The sequence below is a fragment of the Hakea prostrata genome, chromosome 1 (genome assembly GCF_041222555.1).
Source record: "Hakea prostrata isolate BN-2017 chromosome 1, UWA_Hpros_2, whole genome shotgun sequence".
Classification (NCBI taxonomy): domain Eukaryota; kingdom Viridiplantae; phylum Streptophyta; class Magnoliopsida; order Proteales; family Proteaceae; genus Hakea; species Hakea prostrata.
In genome coordinates this window covers 71,584,509-71,603,965 of record NC_142600.1, presented here as the reverse complement: position 1 = coordinate 71,603,965, position 19,457 = coordinate 71,584,509, and the positions used below count along the sequence as shown (strand labels likewise).

Sequence of the window (19,457 nt, the reverse complement as noted above, 5' to 3'; positions counted from 1 at the left end):
AGCATGTATTCAAGGAGGCAGGGAGTGAAAAGATGGAATCTATACTATCGAAAGTAGCTAAATGGGCTTCACATTTTCCACATTCTGTACGACCTAACTGCTGTATCACCTCCTCTACTTGTTTTGTCTACAAAAATAACTTAGCAGTCCGATAGATATCCTTAAACTTCATGCTCTAGTCTGATATTCTAACCTCAACTCCAAGCATGTCCTTCACCACCTCGTATGAAACAAATGCGATTGCAATTGATGGAACCACCTGAAAAAAAGAGAGAAGACAACAGGTTAAGCTTGCAATGGGAAGTGTACTACTCGTTTATCACTTCTCCAAATCAAAGTGTCGTTTATTTATTTATTTATTTAAATTTTTATTCTTTTTTTTTTTTTTTGGGGGGGGGGGGGGGGGGGGAACGAATGGAATAGGTAGAATCTGTCATAAAACAAAATTAGATGGCAACTCACAATTCACTTCTAGCCAAACAGCAGGGAAACAAAGCAGTGACATTTGGGGACAGGTAGTTTGTTAGGCGTATTTCAAAAGATTAGATCAGTGTCATTTAATTTTCATAACCATGTAGTAGTTCAGTAACCAGGCAGCATAGTTGGAGAAAAAAATATTGTGGAAAGATGGATCCAAGTTCCCCAATGTGTGTCAAGGGGGGGGGGGTGTTTTGGTTTGGAAGATTAGGCATATCTCAAAGGAAAAGATCAGTGTCATATAAACTATGTAGTAATTCAGTAACCCGGCAGGCAGCGCAGTTGGAGAAAAGAAAGAATTTCATGGAAAGATAGACCCCACGTTCCCCATGATGTGCTAGTAAAGTCTGAAGTCAATTGGGAGGCTATATGACTATTAAAATGAGCACAAAGATGATACATGAAGACACCAAATATAGAGGTGGCACAGACAAAAAATGGAATGAAATTGGCATCAATGTCAATGAAGTCTCAAGGCACATGGGTCTACTGAGGAATCACAAGGAAGGAGAACAAATTATTAAATTTGTAGCTGAATTTTGAAAGTGGCCTATCTGGAAAGCAACAACAAAAAAAATTCAACAGCATCATTCTTCCATGCAGCAAAACGAGTCAACATAGTTGCACCCCATGAACCACCATGCATAGCAGTTTCTGCTACCAATAAAACATGTTTACTATTGTCTCACACAACAGTTATGACCTCTCATCCTCTCTACTGGTTCTCCACTATAAACCGAATGTTCCAAGTGAGCCTTTTAGCAACTAAATGCAATGAGCTACAAACTTCTGGAAGACCATGTTAGTTTTCAAGCCTAGGCTATACTACTTTCAACTTTGGTCCAACCATGTGTCGTTTGATGAGAATGTTTTTGATTGTCAAATCAAAATGAAGAAATGGCAGGTCACAAGATCCAAGCAAAATCAGGTACATCCCCCTCCCCACCCCCAAAGCCATGGTGTTTTTCTTTTGCTCTTTTTTATTTTTATTATATTATTTTGTGTGTGTGGGGGGGGGGGGGGGGAATGTTTACCAAGATAAGAGTGAAGATATGACACTGACCTTCACTGAGTTGGGGATTAAACCCTTGTACAAGGCTCCGAAGCCTTCATTTCTTACTGTCTTTCGGAATGCATCTACCATGCCAGAATATTCGAGTGATGCTTTGCCCCCACCATCACCAGTGACAATTGAAGACGCATCCTTCCATCCCACCATCTGCATTCTTCGACGAATAACATCAAGTGGGTAAGCAACTGTCTGGCCAACAGTTCCTGCAGCAGCTCCACAAGCAAGCTTAGTTACCACACTTAACTCAGAACCATTCGCTAGTCCAAATGATTTACTTTCAACAAGCCATTCCTTCAGGGATTCATATACAGCAAAGTTGAGACCCACATATGGAATCTGCAAAAAGCATGAAACAGTATAAGCTTGTGATGCAGAACATTTTTATTCTGGATTTCCTAGTCAAAAGTTGCACTACAAGTGAAATTTGATAAAATCTAGGAAGAAAATGTCAATCATCAAATTAGACTTCAGCAATGTTACTCTTTACAGTAATATTCAAGATGGGTTGGAATGAGTGAATGTCAGCTACATGATTCTTGTTTTTCACTTTCCCATTTACATCCCAAAAAACTGCACTGAATCATACCATAAAGGGGTAAAAATGTAATTTCATTATAAACCCTAAATCCCTAATGACTAAAAGTTGCAAAAGTGGAAAAGCCTTGGTTTTCATGAGTTCACTTCAGACTTTGCAACAAGGGTTGAGGTTAGCAATTAGCAGTTCTCAGCACTCAGTGAAAGGCACTGTTTTCTTTGGTTCAGCTGCTGGGTTTTTTGTTGAGTCAAAGGAGAAGAAAATGGAGGAAGGTTTGGTCAACAAGAGTCAAGAAACAGAAGCCAAGAAAGATGGGTTCAATGCAAATGTAGTTGAAAGTGAGTCATTCACCAATTTGATTAGAGGAGTGCAGAGAGAGCAATTACAGCTCCGATACATCTGCATCTGATGTGACAACTAATGAAGAATGGCGTAATAGCAACAGCCTGGAAGAATCATCTTCGGCATCACCAATTAGGTTGGCCTATAAATGCAGAGGTGCAGAATTCTTCTGCCTGATGCTACCACTTGGAGAATAAACAATTTGAGAAACAAGTAGTCAAGTACCACCCACATTTCTGGTAAGTTAATCCTTCTCCCATTTATGTGTTTTCATGGTATTCTTGCCTCCACTGTTCTATAATTTAATTCTGGTTTCTGGGTTCCAATAGAGGTTGAGTTGATAAGGAGAGTTTTCCATTTTGTATTCATACCGATTTCATATTGATACCGTAGTACAGTATTGGTATGCAAAGGTAGGTATGGAATCGGTACATGATGTGAACCAGATCCAGGACCACCCAAAGAAGGCCCAGGGAGGTTACTAGTACCCAGCAGCCTTTGCCAGCAACCAAGGGAAATTTGGGCCAGCATAGATACATTTTGGTCATTTTGGGTGCCCTAAGTCAAACCAAACTTGACTTAAGTAGAACCAGAAGATAAACCCCACATTTGGGGTTTACATGAATTGGTATCAAACTACGGATGAATCAGCAATAGCTAGCACCACGGACTGATCAACAGATAACTTTAGAAAAGAACTCGAAAACCCCTAAAATGAAGAATATCTTAACAAAAAAAATTAAGTTTTTCGATGTTTTCCTGATTTTCATAATATGATTAAGACTCGGTTCAATGCCACTGTGAAGATCCTTTGCAGTGACAATTGCACAAAGTATAGTGATGGTGAATTTCAAAGATATCTCTCTAGCTTTGGCATAATACACCAGACTAGTTGTGTTGATACAGCTGCCCAAAACGGGGATGTTGAAAGGAAGAATCGCCATCTTTTAGAGATAGCCTATTCACTTATGATTGCTATAAATGTCCCTGCCCAATACTGGAGTGATGCTATACTCACTGCCTCTTACCTTATGAATAGGATGCCCAATAGAATACTTGGTTTTAAATGTCCTAATGAGCTTCTCCACGGAGCCTCTTCTTTTATTATTCCCCCAAAAGTTTTTAGATGTATATGTTATGCCAGAATCACAACCCATCAAAGTTAGCTGGCTCCCCATGGCCTACACTACATTTTTCTGGGGTATCCTACTACTCAGAAAGGATACAAATGTTATCAACCTCCTTCCAGGAAAACCATTGTCTCCATAGATGTAATTTTTAATGAGTCTTGCCCTTACTATACACCTCTCCAAAGGGAAAGTCCTAAAGGAGAGGTGCTCTTTCCAACTCTAGACCTTTCTATCACACTACCACAACACAAATTAGGAGTTCAAGAAGTGCTTTTTGAACTTCATGTCTGACCTAAGCCTAAATCTAGTTTGGCACTTTCCGCTGCTAATTCTCCCCCATCCATTTCACCATGTGAAGAACCCCTCTTGCATGTTACTTTGTTGTCCTAGCCTATTCTCTTATATTGTTCCACCATTCTTCTTAAGCACCCGGGCACCTAGTTAGTCCTTGTTCTAAACCAATACCTGTCCCACCGGTCCTATCTGAATTTTATCTATCTAAGTCATCAAATCAGTTGATTCCGTGAAGGTCCTATTTGGCTTTGTTTGATCATTCAAATCGTCACATTACTACCACAACACAACTAGGAGTTTAAGGTTTTTTCGGGGGGGGGGGGTCGGGTATCCGGACTCTAATTCTCCCCCTCCATTTTCTAAACCATGTGAAGAACCTGGTCAGGGGGAGACCATTCCTGTGAGGCACACTACTGGGGTCTTTTAAAACAAGATTGGCCAGAATAAAGAGGTGCAGATTTATCAAAGGAAGAATTACAATCGGCTAAAGCAAGTGGAGAAAGGTGACACATTACCACTTCAGTCTCCTGCTCCAGAATCAAATTCTTCTTCTGATCTTCCTATGATCTTCCTGTTAGAAAAGGAGTCGGATCTTGTATTCAGCATCCCATGGCTAAATATGTTTCTTATGACTCTTTGTCTGATTCTTACCATGTTTTTATATCCTCTCTATCATCTATATCTATTCCTAAAAGTTGGCAAGAAGCCTATGCTAATAAGAGATGAAAGGCAACTATAGTAGAGGAAATGCAAGCAATGAAGAAAAGTGATACTTGGGAGCTAGTTACACTTCCTCCAGGAAAAAAACCAGTGGGCTGCAATTGCAAATGAGTGTTTGTGGTTAAACAAAATATGAATGGATCAGTCAACAAGTTGAAGGCTATACTAGTTGCAAAGGGGTTTACCCAGACCTATGATATTGATTATCAGGAGACTATTGCCCCTGTTGCGAAACTGAACACTGTCAAAGTTTTGTTGTTTGTAGCTGTGAACAAAGACTGGAACTTGCACCAACTAGACATAAAGAATGCCTTTTTACATGGGGAGTTAAAGGAAGAAGTCTATATGGGAATCCCACATGGTATCTCCGATAACAATACTACAGGGAAAGTTTATCGGTTGAAGAGGTCAATTTATGGGTTAAAACAGTCTCCTAGATGCTGGTTTGGACGCCTCCTGAAGGCAATGACTTCTATTGGGTACAAGCAAAGCAATGTTGATCATACACTATTTGTCAAGAAGTCAAGTACTAACATCACACTTCTCATTGTTTATATGGACGATATTGTCATCATAGGGAATGATGGTAAAGAAAATTCAAAATTTGAAGGACTTTCTTAACAAAGAGTTTGAAATTAAAGATCTAGGGAAGTTAGAGTACTTCTTAGGGATTGAGGTGGTTCCATCAAAGAAGGGTATAATCCTATCCCAAAGAAAGTATGTCCTAGATTTATTATCAGAAATGGGAATGTTGGGGTGTAAAGCAGTTGATACCCCTATTGAAGCTGGAGCTAAACTTAAAGAAAAAGAGGGAGATCCAGTGGACAAAGGAAGATACCAAAGGCTGGTAGGAAAGCTTATTTACCTGTCCCACACCAGGCCAGACATCGCTTATGCCGTGGGGATAGTGAGTCAATTCATGCATGATCCATATTTAGCTCATATGAAGGTTGTTATTAGAATACTATAGTATTTGAAGGGAACTCCTAGAAAATGAATACTTTTGTCACCCACTAATAATCTAAGAGTAGAAGCATACATTGATGCAGACTGGGCTGGATCTCCATACAGGAAATCAATTTTAGGTTATTGTACCTTTGTTGGAGGTAATCTAGTTACTTGGAGAAGTAAGAAACAAAATGTGGTAGCTTTATCCAATACCGAAGCTGAATATAGAGCTATGGTTCGTGGAGTTTGTGAGCTACTATGGTTGAAAGGGTTGCTACAAGATATTGGAGTCCAAGTTCCAAACCTTATGATGTTATATTGTGACAACAAGGCTGTCATTAGTATTGCTAATAACCCTGTGCAACATGATCGAATTAAGCACATTGAAATTGACAAGTTTTTTGTCAAAGGAAAGCTGGAACAAGGGCTTATCTGCATGCCTTTTGTGAGGTCTGTAGACCAAGTGGCATATGTTTTCACCAAAGGTTTGAAGGAAGGAGATTTTCTTCCTATTGTAGGCAAGTTGGGCATGACTAATATCTATGCCTCAACTTGAGGGGGAGTGTTGGTTGAGTTCTACTAGGAGTCCAACTCTATTAGAGTTTTTGTTCATGTAAATTTCTATTTCTTGTTACCCAATTTAAGGGTATTTATGTAATAGTGTTCTTTTCACTTTATTATAAATAGAGGGCTTGAGAGCACACTGATTAATCAAGTCATTCTATCAACATTGTGTTTCTCAACACTGGGGTTGCAGGGAATTGAAAGGGAAAGGGGCTGGGACTGGTTGCAATGGGGTTAGAGGTAATTCTAGGTCTCAACAAGAGGGGGAAGGGGCTGGGAAGCCTACGGTTGCAGGGGAGGGGCTTCATAGGGTTGCGTGAGCAAGGGGGAGGTGTGGGGATGATTTGTAACTTACTTGGGAAGGTGCTGGAAAGCTGGTATGTGCAAGAATGTCTTGAAGATCTCTTGAAGCTGCTATAGTTGAAGAAGAAGCAAAAAAATTCCGAACTCAAAACTCTCAACCAAGGCACACACAATGAAGGAGACACTAGTCCTTAACTTAATCAACTCAATTAATCATCAAAACTGAAAATAACTTTATAATGACAGGCTATTTATAGCCTAAGTAACAGACTAGGACTTAATTTAGGACTTCCTTATCAGATAAGGATTCCTTTACAACTCAATTGAAGTCTTAAAACACTCATCAAAAGGAATCAAATTACTACACGATCTCAGCCCTTGGATCTGAGATCTCACTCACACACTTCATGTCATCTAATTAAACACATGCTATTTAGATAATTTAAGGCCTAGGCAACCAAATTACAAACAAACTGGACTTCTTTAACTCACAATAGAAGACTCCCAACTCATGACAAACTACTCAAACCAACTCCTAACCAAACTCTAACTGACTTGAAATAATTCTGAAATAAATCAAAATTAAATTTCAGGAGTAAATTGAGGGCTAAAATGCCAAAATACCCCTCCTGTAGGGTTCGGCCAGCCTATGGAGGCTTCTTGAATCCGTCCTAGGGGCCCCAATTAGGGTTTCGGACAGGACATCCCTGTGTTCGCATCACCAGTACCTTGCAGCCCTGCCAACAACCCAGGGAAGTTCGGCTAGTATAAGGGCCTTTTGGTCATTTTTGGTGACCTTAATCTAATGCATATTGACTTAAGTAAAACCAGAAGATAAACCCTAGATTTGGGATTTGCAACAAGTGGTCAGGGGATCAAGTAGGATTCTAGGATTTTCAATTGCAGGGTATTCCTGGATCAGCTTGTTTGGGTGTTTTTTTCTTTAATTCATTCTTCCTCCACAGCCTCAAAACTGGTAAGCCATCATCCCCTAGCCTTCCCTCTTCTCCCAAAACCCCTCCAACACCATTCAACCCTTCTTCTTCCTCCCCAAAACTCTAAATTCCAAAACTCCCAATCCCCACTGCTGAATTCCCTCCCCTTTTAGAATCACCACCCCCTCACTCACCCTATCACTCGATTCCAAGTAGCAGCCCCAATCACCCCTAGAAACCCTAACATTCTGAAACCCTAGAACCTCTGGAACTTGAATCTGAAACCAAAACAAGGTTCAGATTTGGGTTCAACAACTCAAAGCCCAGAACCCCTAGCTGAATCTAGTACTCCCCTCCTAAAAACCCTAAACAGCCTATAATCTCCTAGCCGCAAAGTTTTGTGAACCCTAATTTGCCTGGCTATTCATCAAGGATTCTTTGTTTTGTTGGTCCTCATCCCAGTGAGGCTACATCCTCTACCCATCCTATTTGTTTTAAATTGAAAACAGCCATGTCTTGCCTCATATTATGTAAACCCCATAATTCTTTGTTTGATATGGCTACCCAAAACCCAAAAGGAGATACCTCATATCAACCACTCCAAAACAGAGACCCAAATTCATATCCCAACACCCTAAACCAAAACATACCCTTTTTCTATCCAATTCGAGTCGGTTCTTATACGGATCTTCACGATTGACCCTTAATCATATTTGAAGCCACATCACCTAAGGCCATCTTTGGGTTGAAACAATCTCCAAGAGCTTGGTTGGTGCAGATCCACGTGCCTCTAGTTGATTCCTTCCAATCTAGGTCTACATGAGTGGTTTCAAAAGTTCAGTTCCATTGTAACTAAGTTTGGGTTTTCACAATGCTATTTGGACCATTCTGCAATTGTGTATAGACATAACTCAAAGTCAGTTGTGATGGTAGTGTATGCGGATGACATTATTATATTTGGTAACAAGGCCTCTACATTGTTCTAGTTAAACCTTATCTTAATCAATGTTTTCAAATGAAAAACTTGGGTGATATAAGGATTTACTTGGCATTGCAGTGTTACAAATCTACCCCAAAAAAAACTGTTAACAAAGAAAAGAAAGGTTTTAAACTATCAAAAAGTAACTATGCCCTTAATGTCTACTCTGAAACTCGAATCGTGCTTCCAAGCCAGCAGATACTCAACATGGATCCTCATAAAAACTGGGTTCCAGCGAGACTGGGAATTTTACAGACGTACATAGACACAAAAGTCTAGTTGGGAAACTTATTTATCTTATTCTTAATAATTGATTAGACCTTTCCTGTCACCATTATCTGCTAGTTTATATACACATTAAAGAAAATGCACTAGAAGCCACTTGTCGTGGCAGTCGACCTAATCAATTCCTTATAATGAGACTTTCGACAGTGGTAACTTAGTCATCTGGGAAAACAAGAAACCAACTACTGCTGCTACAAGCCCACATCAAGTGCAAAGTCCAAGATTGGGTAATGAGACAGACTACAGCTGAATTAGCATGGGTAAATGTCATTGCTTCAAGATATAGGGTTTTCTATGACTCAACTAATATACATGTTTTGTGATAATCAGACTGCCACTTATGTTGCAAGTGAGCTAGTAGCTTATGAGAGAACTAAGCACATTGAGGTTTACTAACATTTGTTCATGATGCCATTATCAGTTAGTTACTATTACATTTGTAACCACAATAAACCAACTTGGTGACATGTTTAGAACCAACCAAATTGAGATTTACTGCCATTTTGTTCGTAATAGCATTATCATTTAGTTACTACTACATTCTTAACCACAATAAACCAACTTGGTGATATGTTTACAAAGCTGATGTCTGGAACTGCATTTCAAAGGAAAGGCCTTGGGGAGTGTTGAAGAAGTTCAAATACAAGTATTTATGTTTCTAGATTTCTATAATTGGGTATTACTTCTATTGCTACTTGTATGATTCCTAAAAATTAGGAATGGTAGCAACTGTGCTGAGCTGTTCTTATAAATGAAAATTTTCTTCCCTTTTTTTTCATTTATTTTTTATTTTTATTTTTTTTTTTTTTTTTGGGGGGGGGGGGGGCGTGGGAGGGTGGAAGATAAAAATGACAGCCATTGCAAGCCTTTCCCAGCTCAAGAATCAAATTCTCATAACAAGCTCGCTGTATGCTTTGTAATATTATTGTTAGCAATTCATTAAAGCTATAATTTTGATTAATAGTAACATCCTTCCGGTGAGATTGGTGGGGGATATTGTTGGGTTTTCTGGTTCCCTTCTCCATTTACTCGACCCCTATGGTCTAGGGGTGCAATCTGGAACAATATCAATATCTTATCCATCCAAAGCCTATACCACTTTTCTCCAATTTTCACTTGTATATGCCAGAATAGACCTTACTAGTTGATAAAAGAAGCAATGGAGAAGACCAAATACCTACTGGCCCTTGCTGAAAGAGCCACAAAACCCTAATTGCTCCTTATAGTCTAAACACCCACATTCTCTTGTGGCGAGACAAAGCCTAAATCCACCCAGCATTACTTATCTAACGACAACCACTGAAGTCAAAGGGAAAAGAAGAGAAAATACATTTATCTAAATAAAAGAGTAGGTTATGCACAAAAATTTTTAAATCAATTTCTTGTGCAATGAACCTCTTTGGAGCTTGAACTTAATTCTTAATTTAGTAGCACATTGACAAATCAGAAAGGCCATTTTTTTCCTTCTTTTTTTTTTTTTTTTTTTTTTGGGGGGGGGGGGGGGGAGGGAGGGCAGGGCAGGGGTGTTTGGGTTGCAGGAAGCACAAATTGAAAGAATAGACTTACAACTCCAATTACAGAAGGAAGCCAGCCTTTGTACAAAGCCCGTGGGCCTTCTTCCGTGAGGACAGTTCGTAGGGCATGAAACATCCCTCTGTACTGGTAAGGAGACTTCTCTGTCTGCCAGAAAGAAAAAGAAAAACATACACTAAGGTTTGAAAAAGGAACTCTGTTATACTGCAACATCAAACTCAATATAGCGAATTAAAGACATTATAACCAGCAAGAACCACAAAATAAATTCTTCAGAGCAGAAAATACCTGCACAGTGATCCTGCCTCGTACCATGTCCATCGGATAAGTTGCTGACATAGCAATAATTCCAGCCGTTGCTCCAGCTCCGAGGCGTAAAAGAGGAGTCAGCTGAGCATCCTCTGTGAGAAGGTAACAATGAAAAGCAATCCAATATTCAACCCAAAAGAATGTAAGACATCTATATTTATCAAATGAGGAGCCCAAATAATTGATAATGCTACACAATACACTAGAGATGGCTAGGCCAGTTTGAAACTCCATCATTTATTCATCAAATCACTAATCAATTAACAAACCTTTTATATCTTTCTCCATCCTAGTTGAATTCAATCTTGGCTCATAGTTACCATAGCTGGTGTTTTTTCTTTTCCCTGATTGGTAGGTTAGGTGAGTTCAACTCATGAACTCTTAAATTTTAGGTGGTCATCCTTGGCAACTGAGTTAATTCTTCTTACTTTAGACTCCAATTAATCAATTTCAGAACATAACATGAATGACATGCTTTGAACAGGCAGGCTTGAGTGATCTCTTAAATTAATGGTCGTAACAATAAATAGTCAGACAGACGTATCCATTGAACATGAGATGGCATTAGACAAACAGCAGGAGAACTCAGGGGAAAAAAGTCATAATAAATAGAAAAGAAAAAGGGTAAGATACCATTGCCTGGTTGTTGCCGATAAAGCCACAAAATGCCCCTGTTGTAAAGACCACAGAAAAAACAAGGAAACAACAGTTCACTAAATTAATGCCCATAGACAGAAATCACATTCCTAAGGATAGTGGAGAGCCATAGAAACCAAACAGTACCCAAAGTTCTATGAATGTGTATTGTAACGATGCCAACTAAAAATCTAAAATAACAGCTCACAGCCATGAAAGTATGCAAATCCCCCAACCCCTGCGCCCGCACACAAAGTTTGCATGGCATAACAATATACATAGAAGACACAGTCCAAAAATTGCATGAGAATTTTTGAAAATAAACAACCGGACGTGGCATGCAAGAGATTAATCGCAATGGCATGTAAGATGAAACTTACAAAAGGGCATCCACATAATTTCACCACAAGGAAGCTAACAACTATATACATTAACTTTCTCAAAAAACTAAAGAGGATGACCGACAGTTTATTTTTCAAGATTGCGACAGCTTTTCTATATATATATTAATCGTTCATCATCATCAGCATTTCAAGAATCAGAATCTGCAAGCCCAAAGCAGTGTCGCAAAGATTCTTTTACCAGGACCAATCTATCCTACTCCGGCATAGTGTTGTCAAAGCGTCCGCCTAGGTGGCAAGGGGGTTTTTCAACCACCTTGTTTTGAACCGGTTAATTGAGGTGTTGTTTTTTTGCTGCTTTTTCACCTAAGTGCTGCCGCTTTGTTGCCTTGTGCACTTTATTGCCACCTAGACGCTAAAGCAGCCGCTTTTTTGACATTTTGTACATAATATTTTTTTCTTAACTTTTTTTAAATAAAATTTATTCTACAAACCCGTACATAAATTTAACAGCTTAGTCATTTCGGAATCAAGACCTAAAGTGGACATAGGACCCCTATGCCCGTCAGCAACAAAATGTGAAGCATGAGCCATACTCAAGATCAAGAATCAATGAATCATTAAATGGACAATGACTTGAAAATCGGAATAATGAGATCTATTAATTTATCGTGTTGGCCCAGTTAGTACATAGTCATTGTTATGATGCTTAATGAGATGAACTTATGTTTGTGTTCTTGTTTTGGATAATTTTCATAATTATGATTCTTGAATGCTTTCTTTTTTGGATGAATGTGACTATTGAATGTTTGTTTCGCTTATTATAGAAAGTAGTTGTATCGAAAAATTTTGACCCAACCGCTTTGGTCGCCTTATTGCCGCCTAGGCTCCGCTCTAGGCGGAACCCCAATCCCTTTGGTCACCCCGCCTTGACAACCTTGCTCCACAGAACTCCATTTGTCAAACATGACGGTCACGTGGGTAAGTGCAGCAGCATGATGGACAGATCTCACCATGGAAGAAGCTTATGTAATTCACAATGATGGAAAGAAGGCCCAAAACACCATTCACATATTACCCAGGTGGGAATACTAACTAGAAGATCCTGGAGGACCAAGTCCTGATCATGCAAAGACTATTTTTCAAGGGTCAATCTTGCCTATGCATGGAGATTTGAAAGTCTAGTTTAACTTCAAGTTTAAGAATTAGAATGTAGGCTTAAGTTTCTCTTAATAATTAACATAGCTTCTCCTTGCAACTTCATCAATTTTGTGTTCCATTTCTCATAATCCAATTCTCAGACAAAAAAGAGACTGTTATTTTATTTCTTTGACTCATTCATTGAGTCTGCTTACATGTATCAGCCCATAGAGACTCTTCCACTCTCTTGTCAAATTGAGAGACAATGATTTGCTGTACCAAAGTCAACCCCTACCTTGACTGTTTACTGAATATGATATTTGGATATTTAAGGTCAACAGCCTCCATAAAAGCTGCAAAACAGTGCTATGAACACCCAATATATACAGTGACTAGGAACACAAAATGCAGACAGGCAGTGCAAAAATATTATAGCCCACCCCATTATAAAGTAAAAAGAGCATGCCATAATAATAGATAAGAAATAGAATTGCCAGTGAGAAAGCATACTTGGATGCTTGCTCATAGCTAAAAAACTTGACTGCTGAGTTTGGGACAATGCGAGCACAATTGGTACCATTGCCCTTGAACAGTCCTCGGAAACCTTCAGTTCTCCATATATACTTCAAACCTTGAATTGTTCCATTATACTTTATGCTATGCGGATTTTGTACCTGCATTTTTTGAATCAGTTGTTTAACCAAAAGACAAAACCCTACAGAAATCTTATTAATTTTTAATGCAATTGTCCTACAGAGAGAATGATTTGACACCATCCCATTCAATGTCATAGATTCTAACACACCCTTGGTACAAAACTACTAATTTGAGAAAGAAAGGTATCATCCCATAAGGATGAAATTTCACTTAGGCCTCCAATCAACGTGATTGATGCAAATTAAACATCCACTTAACCAGCATATGAGGACCTTGGGTTTGACTGCATTATAAATCCTCAAATGGCTTCTTCATGATCTAACGGTGGTTGAATAAGGTATAGACCCCAATAAACTTCATAGAAATACCATACATTGCCTACAATGTACATAAGTAGTCTAGTGTTTAGATGTTTGGCTGAAGATTGACACAGCATAAAAATGAATAGTTGATATAACCAACTATCCCAAGGATAACAACCAAATTCCAAACCTAAGGCAACACAACTTAATAGGATTCAAGAAATAAACAACTATCATTGACCCCACACTGAGGGCTTCTAGGAAAACGAAAGAGAAAAAAATAGGGAAAAATGGTCCTGGCTTCTTTAGTTGGCTTCTTGCTTCGGCCTTGTGTTTTGTTTGCTTATTTTAGTGCCTCATTGGCTTGGTAGGGCTTGGCCTTTGTACTCTTGTTCTCCCTCTCCCCCCCCCCCCACAATTTTTTTTTTCTTCCCTTTTGGGTTAATAAATTCTTTATTCATAAAAAAGAAAAAGTTGTGAACTCCATTATCCAACGAAACTGCTAGGATGGAACAACGAATTGAAAAAAATATCTACCAGTTACAAATGGCCAATATGCAGCTGCAATCGTTGCAAACAGTAGAGCCATAACATGAACCAGAAATGCCTATTCAATACTTTCTCAACAGGGGATAGATTTATTCTTTCCTAGATAAGCGTCGGAAAGGCACAGGGAAGAAGTATATAAATTTTACAGGTAAATAAGCCAGAGGGGGCTAACTTGATAAAAACCCTAGGATGAGTTCAGTGAAGAGAAAAAGATAAACCTACTCAGTCAAAATTGTCCATGCTAAGTATTGTGTTTCAAAATTCCAAATCACAGACTAAATGATCAAAACTTTTTCCTACATGCATTCCAGTAACCATGAATGCAGAGTTGACTAGACAATTCCACATCAGAAATGGAGTTTATCTGGACTCTAATACTGCTTCCAGTTCCAGTATAAAAAGGATCTTAACAAAATTACATTCTTATTACAGGATCCAAAGAATGAAGACAAAATGTAAATATTACATAAAATATTTTCAGATCCATGACATCAAAATTATATCAATAAACTTGATGCTCGATAAACTAATGCAGGAGCATCAGATGTGAGTGAAATAGAAATACTTTAGTTTTGAATTTGTTCATGGAGCCCAAAAGAAGATTTCTAAGAGGTGGTTTACTGGCACTATTTTTCTTCCATTGTCAGCTCATTTAAATGGGGTCTGTCAATGGGTTAGAAGTGGAGCTGTTTGTTATAGTCCTTATTATAAAGGCAGACTAGAAATTTTCAGCCCTTCAAAACAGACCTCGGAGATAGCCCCATAGCTTGCAGATTCACAGTGATCAATCTGTATTACAAACAGCTTTGCACCTTTTATATTCAATTTTACATGTAACATCTTTCACATTTTTTATCAACACCATTCATTTGGTAAAATTGAGTTTTACAGATTAAGAAATAGAACATAGAAACTGTACAAGATATAAAGCATTATAAATCGACTTGGGATAAAAATAAAAAATAAAAAACAATACCTGAAGTAAAATTTTCATCCGTTCCAACGGAGCAACAGCAGTACGTGAACTGCAACATAAAATGCAGCACACATTTAGCATAACACAAGCACGATGCAACTAAATGATAGATCTAGAAAAGCTCAATTTATGAACAAATATTATGTGTAATAAAGAAACAAATACTCGCTACTCTAGCACTGACAAATTGTAACAGGTTATAAATGATGACAGTATAAGGGTTGTTCACTATAACAATCCTGAAGTCCCAAAATGGCAAAGAAAAATAGATGAATACCAACTTATAATTTTCTTTGAGATGGAAATAATACACTTTGCCGGAAGGGCCTAAATACCCCTCATAATTCAGGATGTCTAGTAAGAAAAAAACAGAGGGCATAAACAGGAAAGAAACATAAAACATCCCGTCAACCACTGGAATAGAAATCTAAGATGGGACTCTAGAGATATAACCATAATAATGCATTATCATTTCTTATGGAAGAATCCATAACAATGCATGATAATTTCTTATGGAAGAATTTCTCAATGCATAACAATAATGTTGAAGTTACTATGCCCCCAGAATAGTTGATGGGCTTGGGTTAGTTAAAGGTAAATGAGCATTGACCAATATTCCTAATGTTTGTGGGATCAGCTACTTAAACATTGGTTCTTGACAGGGTACTAGCAATGGAAAATCCAGAAAGATTGGCTTTTTTTTTTCTTTCCAATTTATGTGTTTTATGACCCAAAAACAAATACAAAAACACAGAGAGAGAACTCTGAGAGATTTTGCTAAGTCCCAGACTTCAGACTGAAAAAAGACAACCAGCCTCTTCAAAGCCAAACGACCCAACTCCTTGATCTCAAGAGGCATTAGGTCTTGGAAGTAATCAAAAGGAAAGAATTGGCATACTTTTCAAGCTTTCTCGTGCCAATAATGAATAGCAAAGGCTTCAGCTGCCATCATATGGATTAGGGGACATCCATGAATTTGTGAAAAGGTGTCAGAACACATCGGTAGAAGGACTGGAGAAACAACTATCTGTATCAAAATAAGCAATGATAAGATATGATACACAACAAAGTTCACATGGCACTTGAAGAAGCAACATTTATTATTGATACCACAAAAGCACAACCTTGTCATACACAAGATTCTTCAACTCTACAGTCAAAAGCAGTTCGAGCTAATATGCTTTTGTCAAATTACTAGATAAACTCCCAGTTCTAGTGACAATTAGCAATGCACCACAATTTACACAATTCACAACACTAAACAAAGTGGGCATGGGGATTTCTTAACAGGCTGGACTTTAATAACAAATCTTCAAAACAAATCATGAAAGAACATTTCAACAAAGAATACCCATACTTAAAAGGGTATACTGGGCTGGGTATAGCAAGCTCGAAAACCGAAGTTAGGGTTTACGAAAGAGAGTTACATCACAGGAAAAGTTAGATACGCATTGGCTATCAAGAAAATAAATAATTGGATGCGATGAACAACAAAAAAATAAAAAAATGCAACCAGTTAACAGTACCAATGTGATCTTAAAATATAATAACAAAGACTTCAAACATGATAGGATTCACATAAACGAAAAATGCATCGACGATCTGGACTGATGAAACTCAGAGAGTCGAAAATTAGTAAGAACAAAATTTCAACAGAAAAGAAGTAGATGAGTAACTCACACTCCACCAGCGATGCCTCCAGCAGCAAGAGACTTGCATATACTAAGCAAAGCGGGACCTGGAGACTTAACTCCTTCCCTAGCAAGCTTTGCCTCTTCAGCTAGATTAACGAACGTGTTAACTGCGGATTCGCTTGTTGTCTTGCCAACCACATCTTCAGAAGTCATTTGAACTATATCAACTAATAGAATCCCTTGCAAGAATTCTCGGTCGAAGTCGAAGATTATCAATAATACGATCTACATAAATTGTCTGAGGGCAGCGATCTCCATATCACTCTTATCACACTATGACGGCTGCAATGGATGCCTGTGAAGTGGGAGAGAAGCGAGAAATGATTCCTTCTCGCCCCAAGCTGGGAACTGTTCCCCTTTATCGATGGAGGATAGATTCCCAGGGACGACGCGCGGAATTTCGTATAAAATGTTCCTTTTATAATCGAATCGAAGTGAAATAGAGACTGTGCCATAGAGAGAAAACCTTACCAAAAATAAAGACAGAGAGAGAAAACGGAAAAAGGATTAGATGAGTTAATGAGGGTTTAGATTACGTAATAATTGGTTAAATGACGCAATAAATGAATACGTGAGACCGTGAGGAAGAGAGTGGCAGAATTCCGTTTGTTCCGTTTAACTTTATGAAACGGAAACCTAGTTTATACTTTCTAGTTAATATCACGGCGTCTTCACGGTCCCCGCGCTCGGGCCGTTTTAAGCTTTTTAATTAAAGTTTATTTCTTTAATTCAATTTAGTTACATAAATTTCGTTAAGGCCAATGAACTTCCGCTTCCTTTGTTGATCATTCATGTTATTATAATAATATAATAATAAATAAATAGATAAAAGAAGTCGTCTGAAACTCTGGTCTCTATAAATATCTTTTATGGGTTCAATTGAAAGGATATTTTTCTGGGAGGTAAGAAATTGACAGAAAAATGTATGGTTTGAAATGTACATAATATATGGCTATTCCAAAAAAAAAAAAAAAAGGTACACAATATATTTTGTCATTTATTGAAAATGACATTGTCACCAAATCTCGTTTAAGCCCATTTGTGAATGTTGATGATCTATATCTCTTTTATTTATATATAGATAGGAGTATGTTTGCTTAGTGGGGAAAAAAAAAAGAAGAGTGTACAAATCATATAGAGCGCGGAAGTTACGGATCCATTTTTCTGACTTCCCTTCAACACCATCGAGACCTCCATATGAATATATATTAAAGTCATTTATAATTGTTGGTTTATACGTGATAGACAGTGATTTGTTTCAATCGAACATTTGTTAGTATGAGTGATAAGAGAGTTGAAATCCTTTATCCGTCATAGTAGAGGATTGTACTTCCCTTCAACACCATCGAGACATCCATATGAGTATATATTAAAGTCATTTATAATTGTTGGTTTATAGGTGATAGACAATGATTTGTTTCAATCGAACATTTGTTAGTATAAGTGATAAGAGAGTTGAAATCCTTTATTCGTCATAGTAGAGGATTGTACTTCCCTCACACCCTTCTATTACATATTTATAATGATCATTTATCACTAAATACAAATAAAGTAAACTATATCATACTATCATATTATCATATTACTATTATAAAAGCACGAACTGAGGAAGGATGGCTACATTTCACTTCCCAAAACACCCCTACCTTCTAAAATTACTAAACAAGTCATCAAAAATAATATAAATATAAAAAAAATGTAATTTGTCAAATAACTAAATGAGATTTATATTTCCAAACAGTTAACTAAATCGTGTGCTGACAAAACTCAAAATCGTGATTTATCATAAAAATATAAAATTATAAAAATCGTGTTTTCAAAGGTGGGCCCGTTCTTAAATGTTGGTAAATTCCAACATTAAATATATGATGGGGTGGTTTGGGAGTAGCACAGTCCTCCAATTGTCGGGATAGAAGATCCGAACTCATGATAAGAGGCTCTTCTAAAACTATAATATCTTCCAAAGTAAGAATGGTTACAAGGTTGCTTGATTATTACAACCTTGCCTTTTGAATTTGCAACTTTCATTATAATCTCCAGTTGCATCTAGATAGTTGTAGGTGACAGTGACTCCTTATTATCTGTAAGTCTTATCCATATAATTCCTTTGTTGACCTTTCTTGGATGTAAACATGGGATTTTTTTTTCTTTTTCCGATCACATAATTGCCAATCATGCGATCGTCAAATTAGTGCGATGTAAGCTTAGTTAGATCACACGATGTATATTAAAAAGGCAAGCTTCTTTAAGTATTTGAAATAAAAAATTAAACAAACAAAAGCAAGCATGTATGACTCACTCACCACCAATTGTGGGACCGTAGGGTCTTTGAGTTAGGAGTGCAACTGACATGTTCAAAATCTCTATGTGTGAAGAACTGAAGATAAATGATAGCATCTCTTAATGAAGAGGTCGTGGGTCTCTCGCTGAGGTATATTAAAATCCCTATCACCTGGCTTAATAAAACCCCTTTGTACCAAAAAAAAAAAAAAAAAAAAAAGATAGCACTATCCTCACACATTTTATTATAATTAAGTTCATAACTAAGCTAGGTTTCGGGTCTTTGAAAATCTAAATCCAATACAATGCAAAGCCAAGCCCTTATTGAAACTCAAAAGAATCAAATTAAAGGAAATGGTTTCTTAGCCCCCCTCCCCCCACACACACAAAAAAAAAAAAAAAATTAAATTGAAGCTCAAAAAAATAAATGCCATTGCTTCAAGATATAAGATTTTC

At 37.7% G+C, this 19,457-nt stretch overlaps 1 protein-coding gene across 1 annotated transcript; it reads right to left on the bottom strand.

Annotated features, from left to right (window-relative positions):
* Positions 1–118: 118 nt before the first annotated feature.
* LOC149029776 (mitochondrial adenine nucleotide transporter ADNT1-like) lies at positions 119–17,170 on the bottom strand. The gene is made up of 8 exons (XM_089142122.1): positions 16,708–17,170; positions 15,028–15,076; positions 13,054–13,217; positions 11,060–11,097; positions 10,406–10,518; positions 10,151–10,264; positions 1,541–1,885; positions 119–259 (listed from the first exon to the last, which is right to left on the bottom strand). The coding sequence occupies exons 1-8, from the start codon at positions 16,872–16,874 to the stop codon at positions 176–178; spliced, it is 1,074 nt and encodes a 357-aa protein (XP_088998248.1). The 5' UTR covers positions 16,875–17,170; the 3' UTR covers positions 119–175.
* Between the last annotated feature and the right edge of the window lie 2,287 nt (positions 17,171–19,457).

Bases quoted from the DNA above. Each gene is read 5' to 3' on its own strand.
- LOC149029776 (XM_089142122.1), bottom strand. From the start codon at position 16,874: ATGACTTCTGAAGATGTGGTTGGCAAGACAACAAGCGAATCCGCAGTT. The intron at 1,886-10,150 runs GTAAGTCTATTC...TGCTTTTTGCAG, and splicing joins TTCCTTCTGTAATTGGAGTT to ATTCCATATGTGGGTCTCAA. The intron at 260-1,540 runs GTCAGTGTCATA...TCTTTTTTTCAG, and splicing joins TAATCCCCAACTCAGTGAAG to GTGGTTCCATCAATTGCAAT.